The sequence below is a fragment of the Phocoena phocoena genome, chromosome 7 (assembly GCF_963924675.1).
Source record: "Phocoena phocoena chromosome 7, mPhoPho1.1, whole genome shotgun sequence".
Lineage (NCBI taxonomy): Eukaryota > Metazoa > Chordata > Mammalia > Artiodactyla > Phocoenidae > Phocoena > Phocoena phocoena.
Genome location: NC_089225.1, coordinates 64,348,237 through 64,367,379, shown reverse-complemented (window position 1 = coordinate 64,367,379; position 19,143 = coordinate 64,348,237). Strand labels below are relative to the sequence as shown.

General features: G+C 36.2%; 1 protein-coding gene and 1 pseudogene across 1 annotated transcript in view; one reads left to right on the top strand and one right to left on the bottom strand.

Moving 5' to 3' along the window:
* Positions 1-3,149: 3,149 nt before the first annotated feature.
* Positions 3,150-5,617, bottom strand: LOC136125392 (small ribosomal subunit protein uS2-like; annotated as a pseudogene).
* Positions 5,618-6,305: 688 nt separating this feature from the next.
* PDE1A (phosphodiesterase 1A) overlaps positions 6,306-19,143 on the top strand; it is a 345,491-nt gene continuing 332,653 nt past the window's right edge. The window contains exon 1 of the mRNA XM_065880876.1: positions 6,306-6,406. Within this exon, the coding sequence (XP_065736948.1) occupies positions 6,306-6,406 (101 nt within the window). The remainder of the gene's footprint in view (positions 6,407-19,143) is intronic.

Sequence of the window (19,143 nt, the reverse complement as noted above, 5' to 3'; positions counted from 1 at the left end):
TTTTTAGCCTGGAAAATTTCAGAATATCTAATCTTCCATATTATTAAAAATTTACATCTTTTCTGGATTTTTTTTTCTTGTCAGTTAAAATATAATGTGCTCTCACCAGTCAGAATGGCCATCATCAAAAAATCTAGAAACAATAAATGCTGGAGAGGGTGTGGAGAAAAGGGAACACTCTTGCACTGCTGGTGGGAATGTGAATTGGTACAGCCACTATGGAGAACAGTATGGAGGTTCCTTAAAAAACTACAAATAGAACTATCATATGACCCAGCCATCCCACTACTGGGCATATATCCTGAGAAAACCATAATTCTAAAAGAGTCATGTACCAAAATGTTCATTGCAGCTCTATTTACAATAGCCCGGAGATGGAAACAACCTAAGTGTCCATCATCAGATGAATGGATAAAGAAGATGTGGCACATATATACAATGGAATATTACTCAGCCATAAAAGGAAACGAAATTGAGCTATTTGTAATGAGGTGGATAGACCTAGAGTCTGTCATACAGAGTGAAGTAAGTCAGAAAGAGAAAGACAAATACCGTATGCTAACACATATATATGGAATTTAAGAAAAAAAAAATGTCATGAAGAACCTAGGGGTAAGACAGGAATAAAGACACAGACCTACTAGAGAACAGACTTGAGGATATGGGGAGGGGGAAGGGTGAGCTGTGACAAAGCAAGAGAGAGGCATGGACATATATACACTACCAAACGTAAGGTAGATAGCTATTGGGAAGCAGCCGCATAGCACGGGGAGATCTGCTCGGTGCTTTGTGACCGCCTGGAGGGATGGGATAGGGAGGGTGGGAGGGAGGGAGACGCAAGAGGGAAGAGATATGGGAACATATGTATACGTATATGTATAACTGATTCACTTTGTTATAAAGCAGAAACTAACACACCATTGTAAAGCAATTATACCCCAATAAAGATGTTAAAAAATAAAAAATAATGTGCTCTTATTTAATCAATAAAATAATTAATGTTTTTAGTTTTTTGAGATTCTTGATAAATTTAATCCAATTTTTTTTCTTGAAGTCATCCTTTTGGATCCCTTTGGTTTCTTGTTTTAATTTGAACTAATTTCTTCTTAACCCTTCTTCACAGATGTAAACCTCGGATTTTGTTTTTAATCTCCATGGCTAGGTTAGGTACATGCCTCTGATTTTAGTCACTAATTACTTTTTTGATTTTGAGGTGTACTGAATCATGTAATTATTTTAGAAGAGTATTTGAGTGATATGTTCTTTGAATTTGGTGCTTCTGAATATGTCATTTACCTTTGTCATTTTGTTATAGTTTGCTGGGTGTGGAATTCTGAGTTTAAAACTATTTGCCCTTTAATTCATTACATGGTGCCAGTATAATCTTAATATAAAAACCAATAAAGTTAGTGCCACAAATATTTAGAACAATTTCACTTATGGATAAGGGTATAAACTTCCTAAACAAAATGAACATCAGCAATGCATTAAAAATAACACATTATGACAAATTATTTGGGAAATACTAGTTCATGATCAGTGAACCAACTGAAATAAATAATTATCAATATATTACAATCTAAAGGAGAAAAGTCATGCAACTGTATCAATAACAATAAATGCTAACAATGTAATAAGGCGGTTACCATGTGCCAGATGCTGTTCTAAATTCTTTATGTATAGTAATTCATTTAATCCTTATATCAACCTTATGAGGAAGGTGATATTTATTATGCTCCTCTACACATGAGAAGACAGACACATAATAGTAACTTAAAAATATCATATTGTTCTCTAAGTCAAAGAACAGGGATTCAAACTCAGGTAGTCTGGATCCAGAGTTTATGCTGTATTATATTCTGTCATTAATAGATACTGAAAAATCATTCTATAAATTTTTGTTAACATTCCAATTAATAAGAATAAAGGAACTACTTATTATAATAGAGATAATTTACCTGTATATAGAGTTAAAGCAAAAGAGATTGAACATCTGAGAGATGAGACATACTGGATCAATTTTTGCCCTATATTTTCTCAATTCCCCTCAGAACTAACATTGAATGTTTTGTTTTAGGAAGTGTATTTTAATTTCTTAGAATCCATTCTTGTTGTCTTATTTCTCTTTCTCATGTCAAAATTTTTTGGTTTAGCTTAATTTTATGAGTGCAACATTTCAAAATTTTCTCAACATATTAATTAGAAAAAAAGTTGTATGCTATTCCCAAAGTTCTACTCTGTTCTCTTTAATGCGATTTACTTTATTTTTTATTTTATTAATGTATCTTGCAGACATTAGTTATAAATTAGAAAAGAAAACTGCTTTAAATTCTCTACATTGACAGAAATAACTTTTTGATACTGCTTAAGGCTGAAGATTGTCTTGGCCAAGGATCTTAATAATAAACTTTTATGTAGCTTGTTCAAATTTTTATTTTATTTTATGAAACATATAATCCAATAATTAAGCATTTTTGTGTATTAAGTGTGTAATCAGTATACTGTGAGTTCTTAAATATCAATTCAATATATGATAGAAGGGACATACTGAAAGCAAAGGGCAAATGAGTTTTAATGAGGAGATAACATTCACCAACACACACTTAAGTAGAATAGACCTCATTCTTTACATTGCAATATTATTTGTAAGCTGGCCAGTGTGAGGGCTTGAAATTTCATGGCATAATTAGAAAATCATTGTGGCCTCAAAGACTTCGATATCTTGGCTCATAAAACAGTAGTGGTGGAGTACTTGCTTTTTATGGCGATTTTTTCCCTGTGGTTTATCTTTTAGAACAGAATTCAGATGTTCGTTGACTATCTCATAACAACAAAGTCAGATAAGAGATTATTAAGTGAATGTAGCTAGGATTATCAATGAAGGCACAGTGAAGGTAAAATCAGTACTTTCAGAGCAAAGACTAACTTATTTCTGACAACTCTGGTAACTGCTCAAAAAAGTGAGGCTGTGATTGTGTAAAGCTGTCTGCTAGCTAAAGACATTAAATTCAGATCGAGTTCAGGAAATAGCTTGTTGGAGAAAGGAAAACTGAGGCTTCACTTGATTTAACCTCTTTTTTTTTTCTAGAAACGGTTTATTTTCTGTCAACGTTATTTCCGTTTTGTGTTTGAGTCTGTGGGAGAACAGTTTAAGCCCACTCAGAAGTTGTTCCTACCGTTCAGTGGCCAGAGCACTGGGGGCCGCAGACAGTCCTCGCTGGCGGCTGAGGCTTGGTCTCCAGTGTGGAACTGCTGGGTGGGCACAGAGGGCACCTGCGCCTTCAGACGCGTCTGTGACCTCGGGTGCAGTAGCAGTGAGTTTGGGAGCTGGAGCAGGCCATCCACCCTGAAAGTCCCCCTCGGTCACAGCCTTCCCAGCAGCTGCCTGCTCTCCCCTTCCGTCTCTTCCGGAAGTGGAGACGGGGCTGATCTCCCAGGGATGATTGCGGGAGATGGTGCCGCGCATGCGCAGACCATTCCGGGCCAGCGTCCACCACGTTAGAACCCCGAGTGGGCTCCCCTGTTGTTATCCCGGGATGGTAGCAGTGTCCACAGGGCGCAGAGGAGAGTCTGTGTCGCACGGGGCGATGGTGGGCGGGTTCACATAAAAGCCTCTGTGAGAGGCCGGTGGTGAGCCCTGGGAACGGTAGCCGCCCGAAGCCGTGGCTCGTGAAGGGCTGCCCGGATCTGGTTAGGGAAGGTTCCAGCAGTGAGGTGGTCAGTAATAGGAGTGGCCCTGGTGGCAGCAGCAAACTTCAGCCCAGCTTGCTGGCCAGTGTTCCTGGAGGATACGATGCTGGAATCAGCCGGTGTACAACGGCAACAATGGCACAAGCTGCTGGAAGAAGCGTCTACCCTGTTCTCCTCAGATTTATGAGGTAGATGCCATCAGTTTTGCTTTTGTAGATGATTGTTCCATTTGGAAATCAAGGTTGTTGCCAACTAAGTGGGTTCCTGCTGCAAGAAATTTGAGGACAGCCTCCTCCTTCGTTTACAGGACGTCAGAGACTCAGGGCATTGTGAAAATTTCCCTTTAAGTTGCCACAGAAACCCAGAGGAGATATATGGATCCTTTTCTGGGTAGCATAGAAAAACTAACCTCTTCTAACTTGTAAATCAGAAGGCACTTTCCAGAAAATTTTGCAAAGATTTTTTTCTACATTTGACCCTTGAACAACACAGGTTTGAACCTGTGTGGATCTTATACGTGAATGTTTTTCAATAGTAAATACTGTAGTATTACCTGATCTGTGGTTGGTTGAATATGCTGACAGGGAAATGTGGATACTGAAGAATAGCAGATACTGGGGAACAGTGTATATGGAAGGCTGACTATAATTTATATGCAGATTTTCCACTGAGGGCTGGGTGGGCACCTCTAGCTCCCGGGTTGTTAAAGAGTCAACTGTACATATTACAACTTTGACTAGATGCAGTCAGTGTTGTTTAGATAGACATAGTAACTTTATAGTGGAAGATTTCTGTTTTTTAAAGTTTACTTATTTATTTTAAATTTATTTAAAAAAATTTTTTGGGTGCATTGGGTCTTCGTCGCTGCGCGCGGGCTTTCTCTCTGGTTGCTGCGAGCAGGGGTTACTCTTCGTTGTGGTGCGCAGGCTTCTCGGTGTAGTGGCTTCTCTTGTTGTGGAGCATGGGCTCTAGGCGTGTGGGCTTCAGTAGTTGTGGCACATGGGCTCAGTAGTTGTGGCATGCGAGCTCTAGAGCGCAGGCTCAGTAGTTGTGGCGCACAGGCTTAGTTGCTCCACGGCATGTGGGATCTTCCCGGACCAGGGCTCAAACCTGTGTACCCTGCATTGGCAGGCAGATTCTTAACTACTGTGCCACCAGGGAAGCCCCTGGAAGATTTCTTGTCAGTAAAATCATAGTGTTTATTTTGAAGGACTGGATTTAAATCTGAGGACTGTCTTTATTTCTCAATTGTCTCAACTGTTAATCGGGAATATTACCTACCTCATGGGCTTTTTGTAAGAATTTTAAAAAGTAATACTGTTAGGTACTGGGAACAGTGTCTGACACATAGTGAGCACTCAATAAATGTTAGATATTGTTACCTATCTACTGTCTATGAATATCTCTACCTTAAACCTCAAGGTAACAGGCAAGCTTCTTGCAGGGAGGAATAAAACTACATTTGTGTCTCCAAACAAACAACAAGAGATATTGCTTTTAAGTATATTTTTCTTAGCAGCTTGCAGATAGCAATAGCTGTTATGAAGCTCATACTCAAGGTCTGTGCTTGTTTCAAAGAAAGCTCACCATGTGTTGGGAGCTTGGCAGATGACTCAGTTCTGATTCCTTTTATGTCCACTTTCTCTCATTTTTCTTCTAAAATGCACAAGCAGCACAGCATCAATTTCTCTCTTCTCCTCCATCTCCCTCTCTTCCCCTTCTCCTCCCCCCACACTCCTTTTCCTTCAACACACACACACAAGCATACACACCAGTTTCGTTTTATTTATTTTTTTAATCCCCAAAGGATTCACAGAGCAGTGTTTGCAGCTGCCGTGTTTTCCACTGGTTAAATTGGCAGTTACCTACTGTGTGGAGTTGCTAGGAGAAGGTGAATAAGCATGATTACAGCATCATCGTTGTACATATTTTTCAATAACAACCTGTGGAGCTCAGTGGTCTGTCTTCTGTACGGCTCTTATGTTATTTTCTCATTGTTGTCATTAGTATTTGTTGAATTTATTTTTAGAGCCTGGTATATTTTTAACTCTTGGTTCCAGATCAATTAGGAGACAAAAACCTTGGCATTTAAAACAGCCACTTTTTTCTCAGGGCGGTGCTGCTGATACTGTTTCCTACCATCTGTTTTCTTATTACATCCTGTCCTCCTTCCATTGGTAGAGAGGAATTCAGCTTCTTCTGGTGTGCTAAAGTCATTCACGTTTCTCTTGTGCATAATAGATCTCAGAAACTGTAGGAATTCTGATGTGCTTCAGTGCACAGAGCAGTAACAAATGAGCTGCTTTGGGGGAGAGCTGGAGCGCTCAGTCGGTCAGTAGTACAGTAGCAGGCTCACATGTGTCGATTGTTTCTGTGAGGTCAGAGGATGTGTTTATACTGCTGTCTGCTTGAAGGGAGGTGATGTGGTGAGCAGTGGATATGCCTGTCAAAGTCAATAGCAATTCTGGCAGAAGCTGCCTTCAGCTTTGTAAATCTGCAATGTTTTGATAGATAAGAGATGCTACTGTATAACTGTTTTAAGATTTGTAGTGGACTGAGGAATGCTTGTTCTAGCTGCTGAAACTGACTAACTGTATTGCCCTAGGAGTATCATCATGGGGTCTACTGCTACAGAAACTGAAGAATTGGAAAACACCACTTTTAAGTATCTCATAGGAGAACAGACTGAAAAAATGTGGCAACGCCTGAAAGGAATGTGAGTAAGCTCTTTGCTTGGTCTGTGTTTTTATCCACCTCTCTGACCAAAAAAATTTTGACTATTAACATGATGAATTGTTGGTACTTTCTGACTTTGTGTTTCCTTTAGAAAGATTTTCTTTAAAAAAAAACAAAAACGTGTCAGTCTTAGCTAACAACTTGCTTGAAGGATGTATAGTTCTTTTGCACAGGTATGTTTTATGTAAAGTAAGGTAACTCCCTGAGAATTCACTTCACTATTAGACTACATGGCTTCTTTTAGACATTCTGTATGTGTTACTTAGATATGTGGTTTAGATATGCAGAAAAGTAATTATAAAAGCTGCTTGTCTGGGTACTTGCAGAAATAAAATTTGTCTCAGGTAAAAAGACAGATTACTACTAATACTTATTTCTTTGTGATTAGATTTTGAATAAAAAGGACAGGATTAATATGATAATAAATAGCTATACTCCATTGTGCTTATTCCTTATGTCTTAATAATATTTTTTTAAGAAAAAAATGTTTATGTGGTAAAATTACTAGCAGCATACCAAACTTGCTTGAGAATTTTGGCTTAAATTAACCAATTCACTTCTGAGAGTACAGAATAGCTCATGGTGTAAACTAGACTTTAGTAAGATGGGTCAAGAAGTGTGCTTATGTCAAGCATGAAATGTAAGTACCTGAGTCAAACTTTAACTGCAGTACTGTTTACCTTGCTGTTTAAACAGCATCTAGGTTTTTTTCTGTGTATGTAACTAATTCCTGTTTAGTGTTCCAGCACACTATGTTTACATGCTTTATTTTAATTATGTCATAATTTTAAAACAGATTTAATTTTTAAAATATGAAATATGAATATTTACAGGCCATTGCAATTGCTTAGTATGTTTGCAGACTTCAAATGAAAATATGTTTGCTTTTCTATAATAATAGCTAAAGGAATCCTATACCATGAGAAACACAGGTTTTCTAGGATTTGTATTTCTAATGTTGTATACACATATTATTGTATAAAATGCAACATTTGAGTAAATTTAGTGTTGCTGTTTATCAAAATCTATGATTTTTTAAAAGAAAAATGATATCAAACTTTGTTAGGTAAAAATTCCTTCTACTTTCTTCCGTTTGAATATATTCAATGATGTTTATATAATTAGTGTTCTCTGTATATTTTCTTATACTTGAAGTAATACATGGCATTACAGTGCACTGGTTTAAGAGCACACTAATAATGCAACCAACGCTTACCAGAGAATAACTTTTAAAAAGGAAGCCATCTTTACATCATTTGAATGAATTAGAGAAATATGTTTACAAGATTCATTGAAGATTTAGAAATCACAGTTTTTTGTAAAGGTGGTTCTCTAGGGAAACAAATAATCCTATAAAAGCAAATAACAGCTTACAAAATTAATCAGCATAGATGAAAATTAAACATTGGCAGTCATCAGCTGATTTGTATCCTAACCTAATGAGTGGATGAACATCTGTACCAGAAAAACTATATTTCATATTACAACCTATTTTAGATTTTTTTCCCTTTAGCAGGACAGGATGGTTTTGGTTTGTTTGTTTTGTTCAGTTTGTCTTTGTTCTATTTTTCTGCAGTTATTTGAATGTATGAAGATGTATGGTAGTGAGTGTATGCATATGTCTTTAAAAAAATTTGAAAAGTGAATTTGTGTTTATCTAACATTTTACGGCAAAGTTATCCAACTTTCACACTATCAGTTGATCTCAAAGATCAACTGTCATATTTTTTCAGGAGAGGGTGATAGATTCATTTAGCAGTAGAGCTTCATGACAATATTCAACATGGTTGTAGGATATAATTATATATGTACCTATATAAATTTTGAATTGTGTCTATATAGCACCACTGAATGACCACATAGAGGCACTGAATGACCAAATTACTGATAACTAGGTTTTTTAAAATAATTATTGCTAAACTGATGGAAATGACTGAATGCTTTTGCATTAAAGCAAGAAAGAATTTTCATTTTGGTACTACTATTTTAACTTGTACTTGCAGACATTTCCAGTATTCTAGGTTCAGAATTGTCAAAACAAGAAGCTCTAAATCTAAAATCTGCATGACTAATGACAACCAAATTGTTTAATTATGGTCTTTTGTGTAGTCTAAATTCAAAGAAATGATATGAGGGACTCCCTATTCCATTGCTGAGATTGTCTTGCCTATTTAAAATCTTATATTGATTCAAACAGAATTTTAGCTTATCAAAATGTCTAGTGCTAGAATTCCACTTTTAAGTAATGGCAATTAAAATCATGTTACTCATGAAAGCTATCAAATAATTTTCTTAGTTTGGCAAAAAAGACTCAATGAAGGCCTTTAGATACTTGTTTGGAAAGTGATTTTTTGATCTTTAACTGCAAACTTTACAAATGCATTTATTTATTTCAACAGGGTATTGAAATAAGTACATTTTTGAGGCTAAATAAAAATAGAGACAAAGGTTAAAGTAAAATAAGATTTATTCCAGTATACCTTAAAAATGGAAAACATGAACCACTACAGGTAGATATTTACAGAAAATATTTTATAGGCATTTTCATATAACATTATATTTTAGAACACTTTTTTTCAGTCCATAGAAGTAATTTTTATATTTTGTAGCACATGTGAAAATGTTGGTAAACTAATTAAAATATCAGTTCTTCTCTATCATTTTGTTGATTTCTTTCATTGAACTCCTTTTAAATCTTCCTCATATAATATTTAATCGAGACAGCATATTCAATAATGTGCTAAGAAATCTCTTATTCATTTGTGGGAACAAAGGTAAAACAGTTTTCTCTTCCCATTTCTGATGTAGACTTGTATGCTTTGTTCTATTAATTTTCTTTTTATAGTTACGGCTCTTTTCTTTAGCTTTCTTCAATCCATTCTACCACTAATTTGTCACTCAGTATGACAATTTAGATTCTACACAATGACTCACCATGTCTGATGGTAGAAATGTTAGCAAATGACTATGGCATCATGTCCTTCATAAACTATATTTAAAAAGAATCATATACATGTCCATAAGTTACCAACCATTTAGGATTTGGAAAACACTTCCTATTTCTTTTGCCATCTTGAAACCTGATGAAATTTCTGGTTCAGAAGTTTCCTGTGACTCTGGGACCTATACTACTTCCTACGTCCTGAGAACATTTGTCTAACACTAGTCTTTGCAAAGATTGTTAAGTTTATTGATTTCCATGAAGAAAGTTGATTTGAAGATTTTATATTTGTTTACATTTATACATAGTAGTTTTTTTCAATTTAAAAAGAATCTTTTTTTGTGTCATGATACTGATTTTTGGTCTTTAAGTGTAAAAAGGGCTCTTCCGCTGTGGAGTTTTTAAAAAATCAACTATGTTTTAAAACATTGGTACTGCTCTTTCCCGTCAGTGCTACTGTTCTAAGAATTTGATCTAAGAGGTTACAGCATTTCCAGAAAACTGTGATCAAGTTAAAATTCCAGTGAAAACCACAAGGTGTTAGAGTAAAACTAAATCAGAGTGTTATCCTGCTCAGTTTTTCAACAGAAAAGAGGAGAGTTTGAACTGCTCAAAACCATAAACTTGATAAAGTGAGACTCACCACTCCACAGTACTTACTGCCAATACCTTCAGTTTTTATAGATGTAAGACTATGAGAATTTCGCTGTTAGAACCTAATGTAATATATGATAATTGATTTTATATGTAGAGACACATACCTCTTTATCTCTCCTAATCCATACAGATTTTAAGATCTGGAATTGTGAATACAACAGTGGAAAGACTTAAACTTCTTTTCTCATTTTTTTCTCTTTGATGGTATACATGATCTTCCGTAGTAGAAGAATAAAACGTAGAGGAGCAGAAAGTGGAGGAGAAAGCAGAAACCCTATAACTAATTTCAGTTAGCTGTTATTTTAGAGGGCAATGTGTTATACGGTTCTCTGATGAAGTAGCCCAAAACTTTATCACCAGGAAGATGTAGCAGAAATACATATTTAGAATAAAAATTGGCAAAAGGTAAAATGACAGGCGTTATTAGCACCATATTACCAAACTAGAATTATACTTTAGGATGGAGCAATATTATAGATTAGAAGCAAATAAATCTGATCCTTTTACTCTCCTGCTTCAAACCTTTAAAGGCTTCTAGTGCCCTCCCTTCAAAGTTCAGCATCCATATGTATAAAATAGTTAATTAATAAGAAACTGCTGTATAAAAAAATAAAATTCAAAAAAAAATAAAATAAAATTTAAAAAGCCAGACAAACAAAAAAACAAAGTTCAGCATCCTTCCCAGGTCTCACCATACCTGTTCAACTTTTGGAGCCTGCTCTCATGCCTCTTCCTCTGTGGCCCCCTCCCACCCAAACCCAGGGTTGCACAGAAGAAATGCTGCTTACTTCCCATCTGCCTTTGCTCATTTTTTTCTCTCTTCCAGAGGGAACCATTCTTTTCTCCTCTCTCAGTCAGAGTTGCTCTTGCTTCTCATGAGGCTTTTAGAGATGTGTGGGGATGTTTCTGGTTGTTTCAGTGCCTGAGAGTGTTTCTGTATTCAGTGGACAGCAAGGTCCAGGCATGATAACTGTCCTCCAGAGCTTAGGACATTCTCTTATCAGGAAGAATTGTCCTACTAGAACTTCTAATTGAGAGCCTATTAAGAAATGCTCAAAGATCTCTTCTTAAATTTCACTTGCAAAAGAAATCCTTCCTGACCTTCCATACTAGATTAGTTTCCTATATTTGGCTCATTAAATAACCTGGGCTTCCCTTTTCATAACAAAATCTACCTTCCCCACAAGCTACTGAGAAAAAGAGCTATGTTCGCTGTGTTTGCTTGTGGATCTCTAGCCTGTAGCATAATAACTGGCATATTGGACATAATGCAATAAATACTGTTAAATCAATCCATCAATGAATAAAATTCTGAATCTTATAGTGGGTCTAACTACAAAATTAGAAGGTCAGTCAGGCTGTCAATATAGGGCCTAAAGCCAGGTTGGAGGAGTGGCAATAGATTCATAGCTGGAATAGGGATAAAGAAGATGGAAGGAAATAATGTTTGCTTATCGTCTACTCGTTGTCAGAACTTTCCAGATATAACATATCTGTATTCTCATTTACTCTTTTCAATGATTTCAAGAGGTAAATATCCTAAGTTGGTTAAACATTCAGTGTCTGATGGAAGTTGGATTTAAATACAGATCAGCCTAGTTCTAAACCTCTTACTCATCTTGCTCCCAAAACAAAAAAAAAACACAAAAGAGGACATTCTCACAATGGTTACCTAGAAAGATCACCAGAAAAGGATCTAGAGTGTTGCTTCTTAAAACTTAGTCCATGAGCCTTATGGTAGGCAGACTAATTGACCCCAAGAGATGTCCATGTCCTAATCCCCAGAACCTGTGAAAATGTTACCTTATATGCCAAAGGGGAATTAAGGAGGCAGATGGAGTTAAGGTTGCTAATCAGCTGACCTTAAAATATGGAGATTTGTCTAGATTATCCAAATGAGCCTATGTAATCACAAGCATTCTTAAATATGGAAGAAGGAGGCAGAAGGAGGTCACAGTGCCTTGATGTGAGAAGGACTCAACTTGTCTTTGCCAACATCAAAGGTGGAGGAAACAGGCTATAAGCCAAGGAATGTGGGAACCTCTAGAAGCTTGAAAAGGAAAGAAAACAGAATCTCTCTCTAGAGCCTCTAAAAAGAATGTATCCCTACCAACACCTTGATTTTAGCTCAGTGAAACTTGCATCAAATTTCTGACCCATGGAACTGAAGATAATACATTTGTGTTGTTTCAAGCTACTCAGTTTGTGGTACATTTGTTGCAGTAGCAGTAAGAAACTAATACATTTCTCCTGTAACAGAATAGTAAGAGTATTTAACCAACATGACCACTCCTATCCTCTCCCAACACACACATACACTCTCCCTCACACCCACATACACACACACAGACACAGACATGATGCCTAGAGGTGGGGCCCAGCCTAGGTCACTCTATGGCACACTGGAGTTAGATACTCATTATCCTTAGCCATTAAATAACTCACTGTCCTCCATCTAACCCTGGATTACATGCCCAGAACCCCAGTTTTTTTACCAAGCTCTGATATTGAAAATATATAGTGGATTCATTTCAAATGTCAAAGAATGTTTATGCTATCTTTCTTGGAAATTGCTGATAAATCTCAGTCTCTGTTCTCATATGGATGTGTATGTGACTCTTTTGATGGATTAATAAGGCAAATCAGTTTAAAAAAATCAGTTTTTTAGTCATAAAACTGATTTGAAGAAGAGCATCTCACAAAGCCTATATTGGTATACAGGTATAATATTAATATAAATCTCAGTTCTTGCATAACATTATGTTATGCTTTCTAGAATGGACATTGTTGAGATGAACTACCTTAGAGATGAAGAAATTGAACTTGGAAACAGTCAGATATTTTCTAATACCATCTATCATTTAATGAGTGACTGTGGAAAAGTTATTAGCTTTTCTGTGAAATCCAATTATTTCATTCGTTATTCATTCAGTCATACTTACTGATTGTGTAGTATGTCAGGTACTATTTTAGGCACAGGAACTTACATTCTAGAGGAAACAAATGACCAAAAAGTAAATTACAAAAAATAAGTTAAAATGGAGTAAGAAGTGACCTGAAAAAAATGTGCTAGGTCATGTGATCAAGAGTCACTTGGAGAAGGTATTTTGGCTAGTCAGGGATGACTTCTCTCAGGAGGAGTTGAGACAGACTCCTGTCCTTCATTAGATCTTGGGATGAGAGAGAGGCTAAGGAATGTCACATAATCTTTGCCCAAGTTCAGAATTAAGTGAAGGACAGATATAGGAGTCCAGTAGATGGAGATAAAATGTCAGCTTTATTGAAAGACTAAATTTATAATGGAGAGTAAGGTTTTTGGTTTGCAGCTAAATAAGCCAAAACATCTCTGAATTCAACTTACTCCCCCAAACTATAGACTTCCCCAAACAGGGACAAAGTCTCTTCTCCTAAATTTACCTCATAACCTCTGGTAGATGAGATATGCTTTCTACAAGTAGAATATCCCTTCCACGCCCCTTGAAGAGGACAGCTTACATCCCAAAGTCTAATTCCTTCTCCACAATTCACCAACCAAATGTTGCTTCTCCTCCTCTGTGAAAGAATATGAGAAGTGGCAAAGAGAGGCCAGGAAGGCTTTTCCAATGGAAGGTCCGTCCACTTAGAAGGAAGCATTAGGATCTGGGAATCTGGATGTTGCCAGAGTCAAGATAGTGAAAATTAAATAAAATAATGTATTTAAGAAATATAACTCAGTACCTGGCACATAGTAAGCTCTTAAAACATTGTAATTATTAATATTCCCATAATCTTGTCCATTATTACGTATATTCCAGCTCTGCTGTTTAACAGCTATATGGTAAGTTGATTCATTTTTCAATGTCTTGGTTTCTTAACTGAAAATGGGAATAATATCCTTACCAATCTCATAGGTGTTGGGAATATTAAATGAATTAATGCTTATAAACTGCTAAGAACAGTGTCTAGAATTCAAGTAATACTAGCAGTATCATTATTATTACTGATAATACATGCAGAAGCAGAATTCTATTTTTTTTTCAGGTAATTTTCTTAGAATCAGTAGACAGAGCAGGATTGTCAACATGAGAAAAGAAGGCTTTCTTTTAGCTCAGTGGAAGTGGTCTCACCAAAATCCCCAGATTTCTCTTTACCAGAACAGTTATACTCAAGGATTTACCTTTCCCTGAGGCAAGAGTGTGTTATGTGGGAAGAGAGAGCTGAGGAAGAGAAGTGGGCTGGCCTTGAGAGTTTCACTGATAGAAGAATTTCCTTGATGGATTCAGTGCCTTTTGTTCAGCATCTTGTAGTGGTCTTAGAATGGATTTTATGTCTCTGTAATCCTGTATGACCTAGGGCTAATCTAATTTCCTGAGTCACTCGGGCTTGAAAATCATTTGTTAGGTTTTTTCTTATCCCTGTCTAGGTTGGGTTCATAAGAGAGTTGATTTCCAAGTAATTGTTGTCATGTGCCATGGTCATTCCTTTTGTCAATTCATTATAGAAAATACCAAATCGCCATTATGTTATTAGATTTTGTCCTTTATTCTAACATATTTCAGTCAGTTAATCAAATGTAAATATTTGAGCAAGTCTGATTCCCATCCAAAAGGACTGTGCTGTAAGCCATTTGGATATGAAAGGAACTGTTCATTAGCATCATTAAACAAATGATAGTGTTAAGGGCTTATGAGAATCCTAGTATTTCACATACCTGATCTGAACAAGTATTGGGCACGAATAACTATTTATTGTTACGAAAGGACATAAACATTTTAACAGGTTATTAGAGGCATATAATGAAACATTTTGTCTCTTTTGGTTCCTCCTTTAGGCTACAATTTCTTGAGGTTGTTTAAAGAGATTATATTCTATTTAATATCTTATAAAATATTTAAAAACAAATTTTTATTAAATAGGCCCAGAAAATGCTCAAAGCAAATAATTTCTGGTAGGTAAAATTTTGATATTTGTAGCTGTTCAAGTAAGTTTTTAAAGAGTCATGAAAAAGCACCACTGTCTACAGGGCGGCAAAACAGAGATCAACCTGAATTAAACTCTGCATAATCATGGAGAATCAAAGGATTCTTGGAATTTTGTACATGAATCAGGTCCTTGATAACTTAGAAGAAAATCACAATGGACTTCTTATCAGCAAAGCAACAACAGTATGATGACTCTGGTCCACTTAAAACTGGACTTTCTAAGACTTGGTTAAAAATAAACAGCATTTGGAGCAAGCTAAGAAAAAACGGAATGACTTGGGCATCAATCATGTTTTTGATTAGCTTAAGCTATTTAAAATCACCTTATAATTGCATAGTAGTAATCACACTTTTTAATTCTTTTATGCCTTATTCTTTCTAAAATATTTTTCTTTTGATGTGTATGGTTCAGCATAATTATCCTGTTTTTCTGATGAGAAAACTGAGCCCCAAAGACATTAAATAACTTGACTGATGTTCCCCTATTAGTAGGGGGGGAGCCAGATTCCTAGGCCCATACCTATTCCCTTGAACACTGACTTAGATAACTCTATTTAACACTCGAGACTCACTATAAAACCTGACATTTCAGGAGTTAAAAACTGCTCTCTTATTTTGATTTTTCCACAATCGTGCCATCTGTTTGCCTAATTCTGCATACTCAAAGATGAATACTAAGGGGAGTTATCTCTTGGCATATGCTTTAGATGTCAGAAACTCCCTAGTTTTATTTCTTTCCTTTTCTAGGACAGGCACTACCATTACCTCTTTAATTAATTTATTTAAACAATGATCCTAGCTAGAATTTGCAAAGAAATTTGACTTTTCCTAAACTCTCTTGCCCCTTTGGAGTTTGGACACTTACAAAATTATTCTAATTTATTTGGCCTTTAGTATGCCAAACAACAGAGAAAAATAACGCTGCACAGTAGAAATGTCTGGTTGTCTGTCCCTGAAGATTTTTATTTACCAATGAGAATAAAAACAGGAGTTTTAATGATTAAAACAAGGTATTTTATTCTTGCTGTGCTTTCTCTTCTTTTCATGTTATAACAGATTTTAAGCATATGATAAGGTTCTTTTTTAAAGTAAAGTGAGCATTTCTCCTTTTGTTTATTTTAGAAAAATCATCTAAATGGAGTTTATTCTACTTTATTGCCAGCAGAGAATATAAACTCCTTAAAGGCGTGCAGTATTTTCCTCATCATTTCTTAGTCTGTATTTGGAAATGGTTACTAGATGGGTTAAGGAGCTCTTATGAACTCTAAGAACTCTCAAAATCTTCAGTACCTCCTACTGGTCCCAATATGAAAAAGTGTCTTTATATGTGTGACCCTCTTGATATTTCATCCCCTAGCAAATCTCTGCTTTAATATCTCAAGTTTTCCAAGGAGCCCTCTATTTTCCAAAAATTCTTTTTTGCTATTGTTTACTGTTGCAATACATCCCAATTTGTTCATGACTTCCTGCATCCACTCTTGGATAATCCCTCCCATACTGACTCTGAGCTTGGCCAGAATGTTGGCTAACTTGCTTTGGCCAATGGGATGTTAGCAAATGTGACACAAGCAAAGGCTTGGGAAGGGCTTATGTACTGGGGTTTACTCTCTCCTGCTGCTCTCTGGAACCCCCATACCAATACTGAAAGAAGCCTGGTTAACCCTACTGGAGGATGAGAATGTGGAGCAGATATAAACCATTCCAGCTGAGACCCCTCTAGACCAACCAGACCATCAGCCACCAGACATGTGAGTGAGGTAGTCCTGGATTATCCAGCTTCCTCAAAATCATGACAAAATCGTAAATGTTTATTGTTTTCGGCTACTGAGTTGCAAGATGGTTTGTTACACACAAAAAAATGCCAACTGATATAAGCTCTTAGCCTCTAACTTTTTCATATATTTCTTCTCTGGCTTCCACAGTTTTTTGCCAATAACACTCTTCTCTTCCTCATCATCTCCTATCATTTATTTCTTTTACCCAATCAAAAATTAGGAAATATTTCAAAGATTATAAAAATGAAAACTGAGGTACCTATTTTCAGAAAGTCAGTCCAATAAAATTCTCTTCCACATTATTTCCACAAGTAACGATATCAATGGTACATACCCACTTACAGTATTTCTTACAAAACATGATCACTCAGTAGCTTGTATATTGAAGTTGTGTTGCTCTTAGGTTTCTTTAAACAAATATAATTTTCCACCAAATAGAAGAGAAACATAGAATAAGGCAGGGAAACTGCATAGTTTCATAAGAGAAGATGGTTCATATCCTGTTACCCTGGCAACAGACACTGGGAAGGCCAGGGCTCCCCACACATCCTGTTGCCCTGACAACAGGTCAGGCAGGGCATGGGAAGGCCCAGTTTCCACTCTTCTAGGCCTTTTCTAGAGGACGCAAAAAAGGGATTTTGCGTCTTGTTCCTCCCCACCTACATATTTCTTCTATTATCTGAATCACTCCAGTATAAGATTATCTTTCCAGATGTAGGAGAGGGTAAGAAAATAGTGACCTCAATTTTTACATTCATAAGCTCTGAAACATTTGCTAATTTTTGATTGGGTCAAAGGAGTAAATGATAGGAGTAAATGATAGGAAAAAAAGAAGAGGGAGGGAATCAAAGTAGTAGAGAGAATAAATTGTGGAAACCAGATCAGTAGTATACAAATAATGTAGCAGTAAAGGCTTTAAATTCTATAAAACAGAAGTCTTCAACTTCTGTAAACCAGATTCTATTAAAAAAATTTTTTTTTTGTAAACCAGATTCTTATTGGTGAAGAGAAAAGTGGCAAAAATCTTCTCTCAGAAAACAGGAAAAGGGATTTGTGGAGAAAAGATTTTGAATTTAAATTGAGCGAAAAAGGAACTGTAGGCTGGTGAAGAGGAAGTATCTTTAGGAGACTATAACCAAGTTAAAATTGAATTTCTAGAAGACCAGGTGGGAAAGTTGGAGCCTAATCAGAATATCACTAGAATCCATGAAAAAACACTCAAGACTGTATGAGACTAGATAAGGTGACTCTTCTAGGTACTCTAATTGCACTTCATGTATTATTATTGTCCATTGAATTTTCTGCCTTCTAGGTTACCTTCTTACTTCCCTAGAGGTAACAAGAGGGGACAGGTAGCATCCATTTGCCATCTGTTTAGTATCGTATCCTCAGTACCTAGAATAGTACACTGCATAAAGTAAGAACTTAAAACTGTCTCACTATAAAACCAGTAACTAGGCAATGTGTAACAACTTTACACTTGAGTGGTACAGTTAGTAAAGCTATATAATTCAGCAGCAACATTAATTCAGGTTGGAAGGTCAAGAAGGCTTTATGGACCAGTAGAGATTATTGGGGATGTGACTATATGACAGACAAAACAAAAAATAAAAGATAAGCCTTATAATATGGAACTTAGAATCTCAGAGGATGGTTGTGAGGGATAAAATAATGCAGTCAAAGTGCCCAAACCCTGTGCCTGGCACAAAATAAGTATCTGCAATTGTAAATTAGTTTTGTGGCACAACTATGCGTAAGACAGTGTGTTTGTTTTTGCCCATTTCTCTGCCAAATATAGACAGAGATAAAAGTTGACCCTAATAACTGTCTGATGGGTAGAGGCAGAGGAGATTCAACATTGAGTGAGCTTCCTACTCCAAAATTCTAATTTCTTAAGTTCTATACCAGTCGTATCCTAGGAAAACTCAAATTTCTGTTTTGTTATGTAGTTGAATAGTTGGGATTATATTGAGAACATCTTTCAGTGATTCGCGAGTATTCTGTGTTCACATGGCCTTGTGGCCCAGAACTCTTGGTGAGTGAAGATCGCTGTGTATCCTGTGAGAGTTAGTTGCCTGCTGAAGCTTCCAAACTGTAATGAGTCAGACAAATGGAGATAAGCTGACCAAACATGTAGGAGATCAGGTTAAATACTTTATATTAGCTTCTGGGCTGCAGGTACTTGTCTGCTACTGAGTTGAAGAAGACTAACTAATCCTTTCTTTGTACAGTTCCTCAAAGAGAAACTTTGCAAGGTAGTCTTGAAATGTCACAATGTGATTGAGCAATTTTAACAGTTTTTGAGGTTTATTTTTACCAGACATTCAAGTCCAAGGTGTGTGACAAGGCTTGAAGTAAAGTCATAATTTTCAAGCTGTCATTT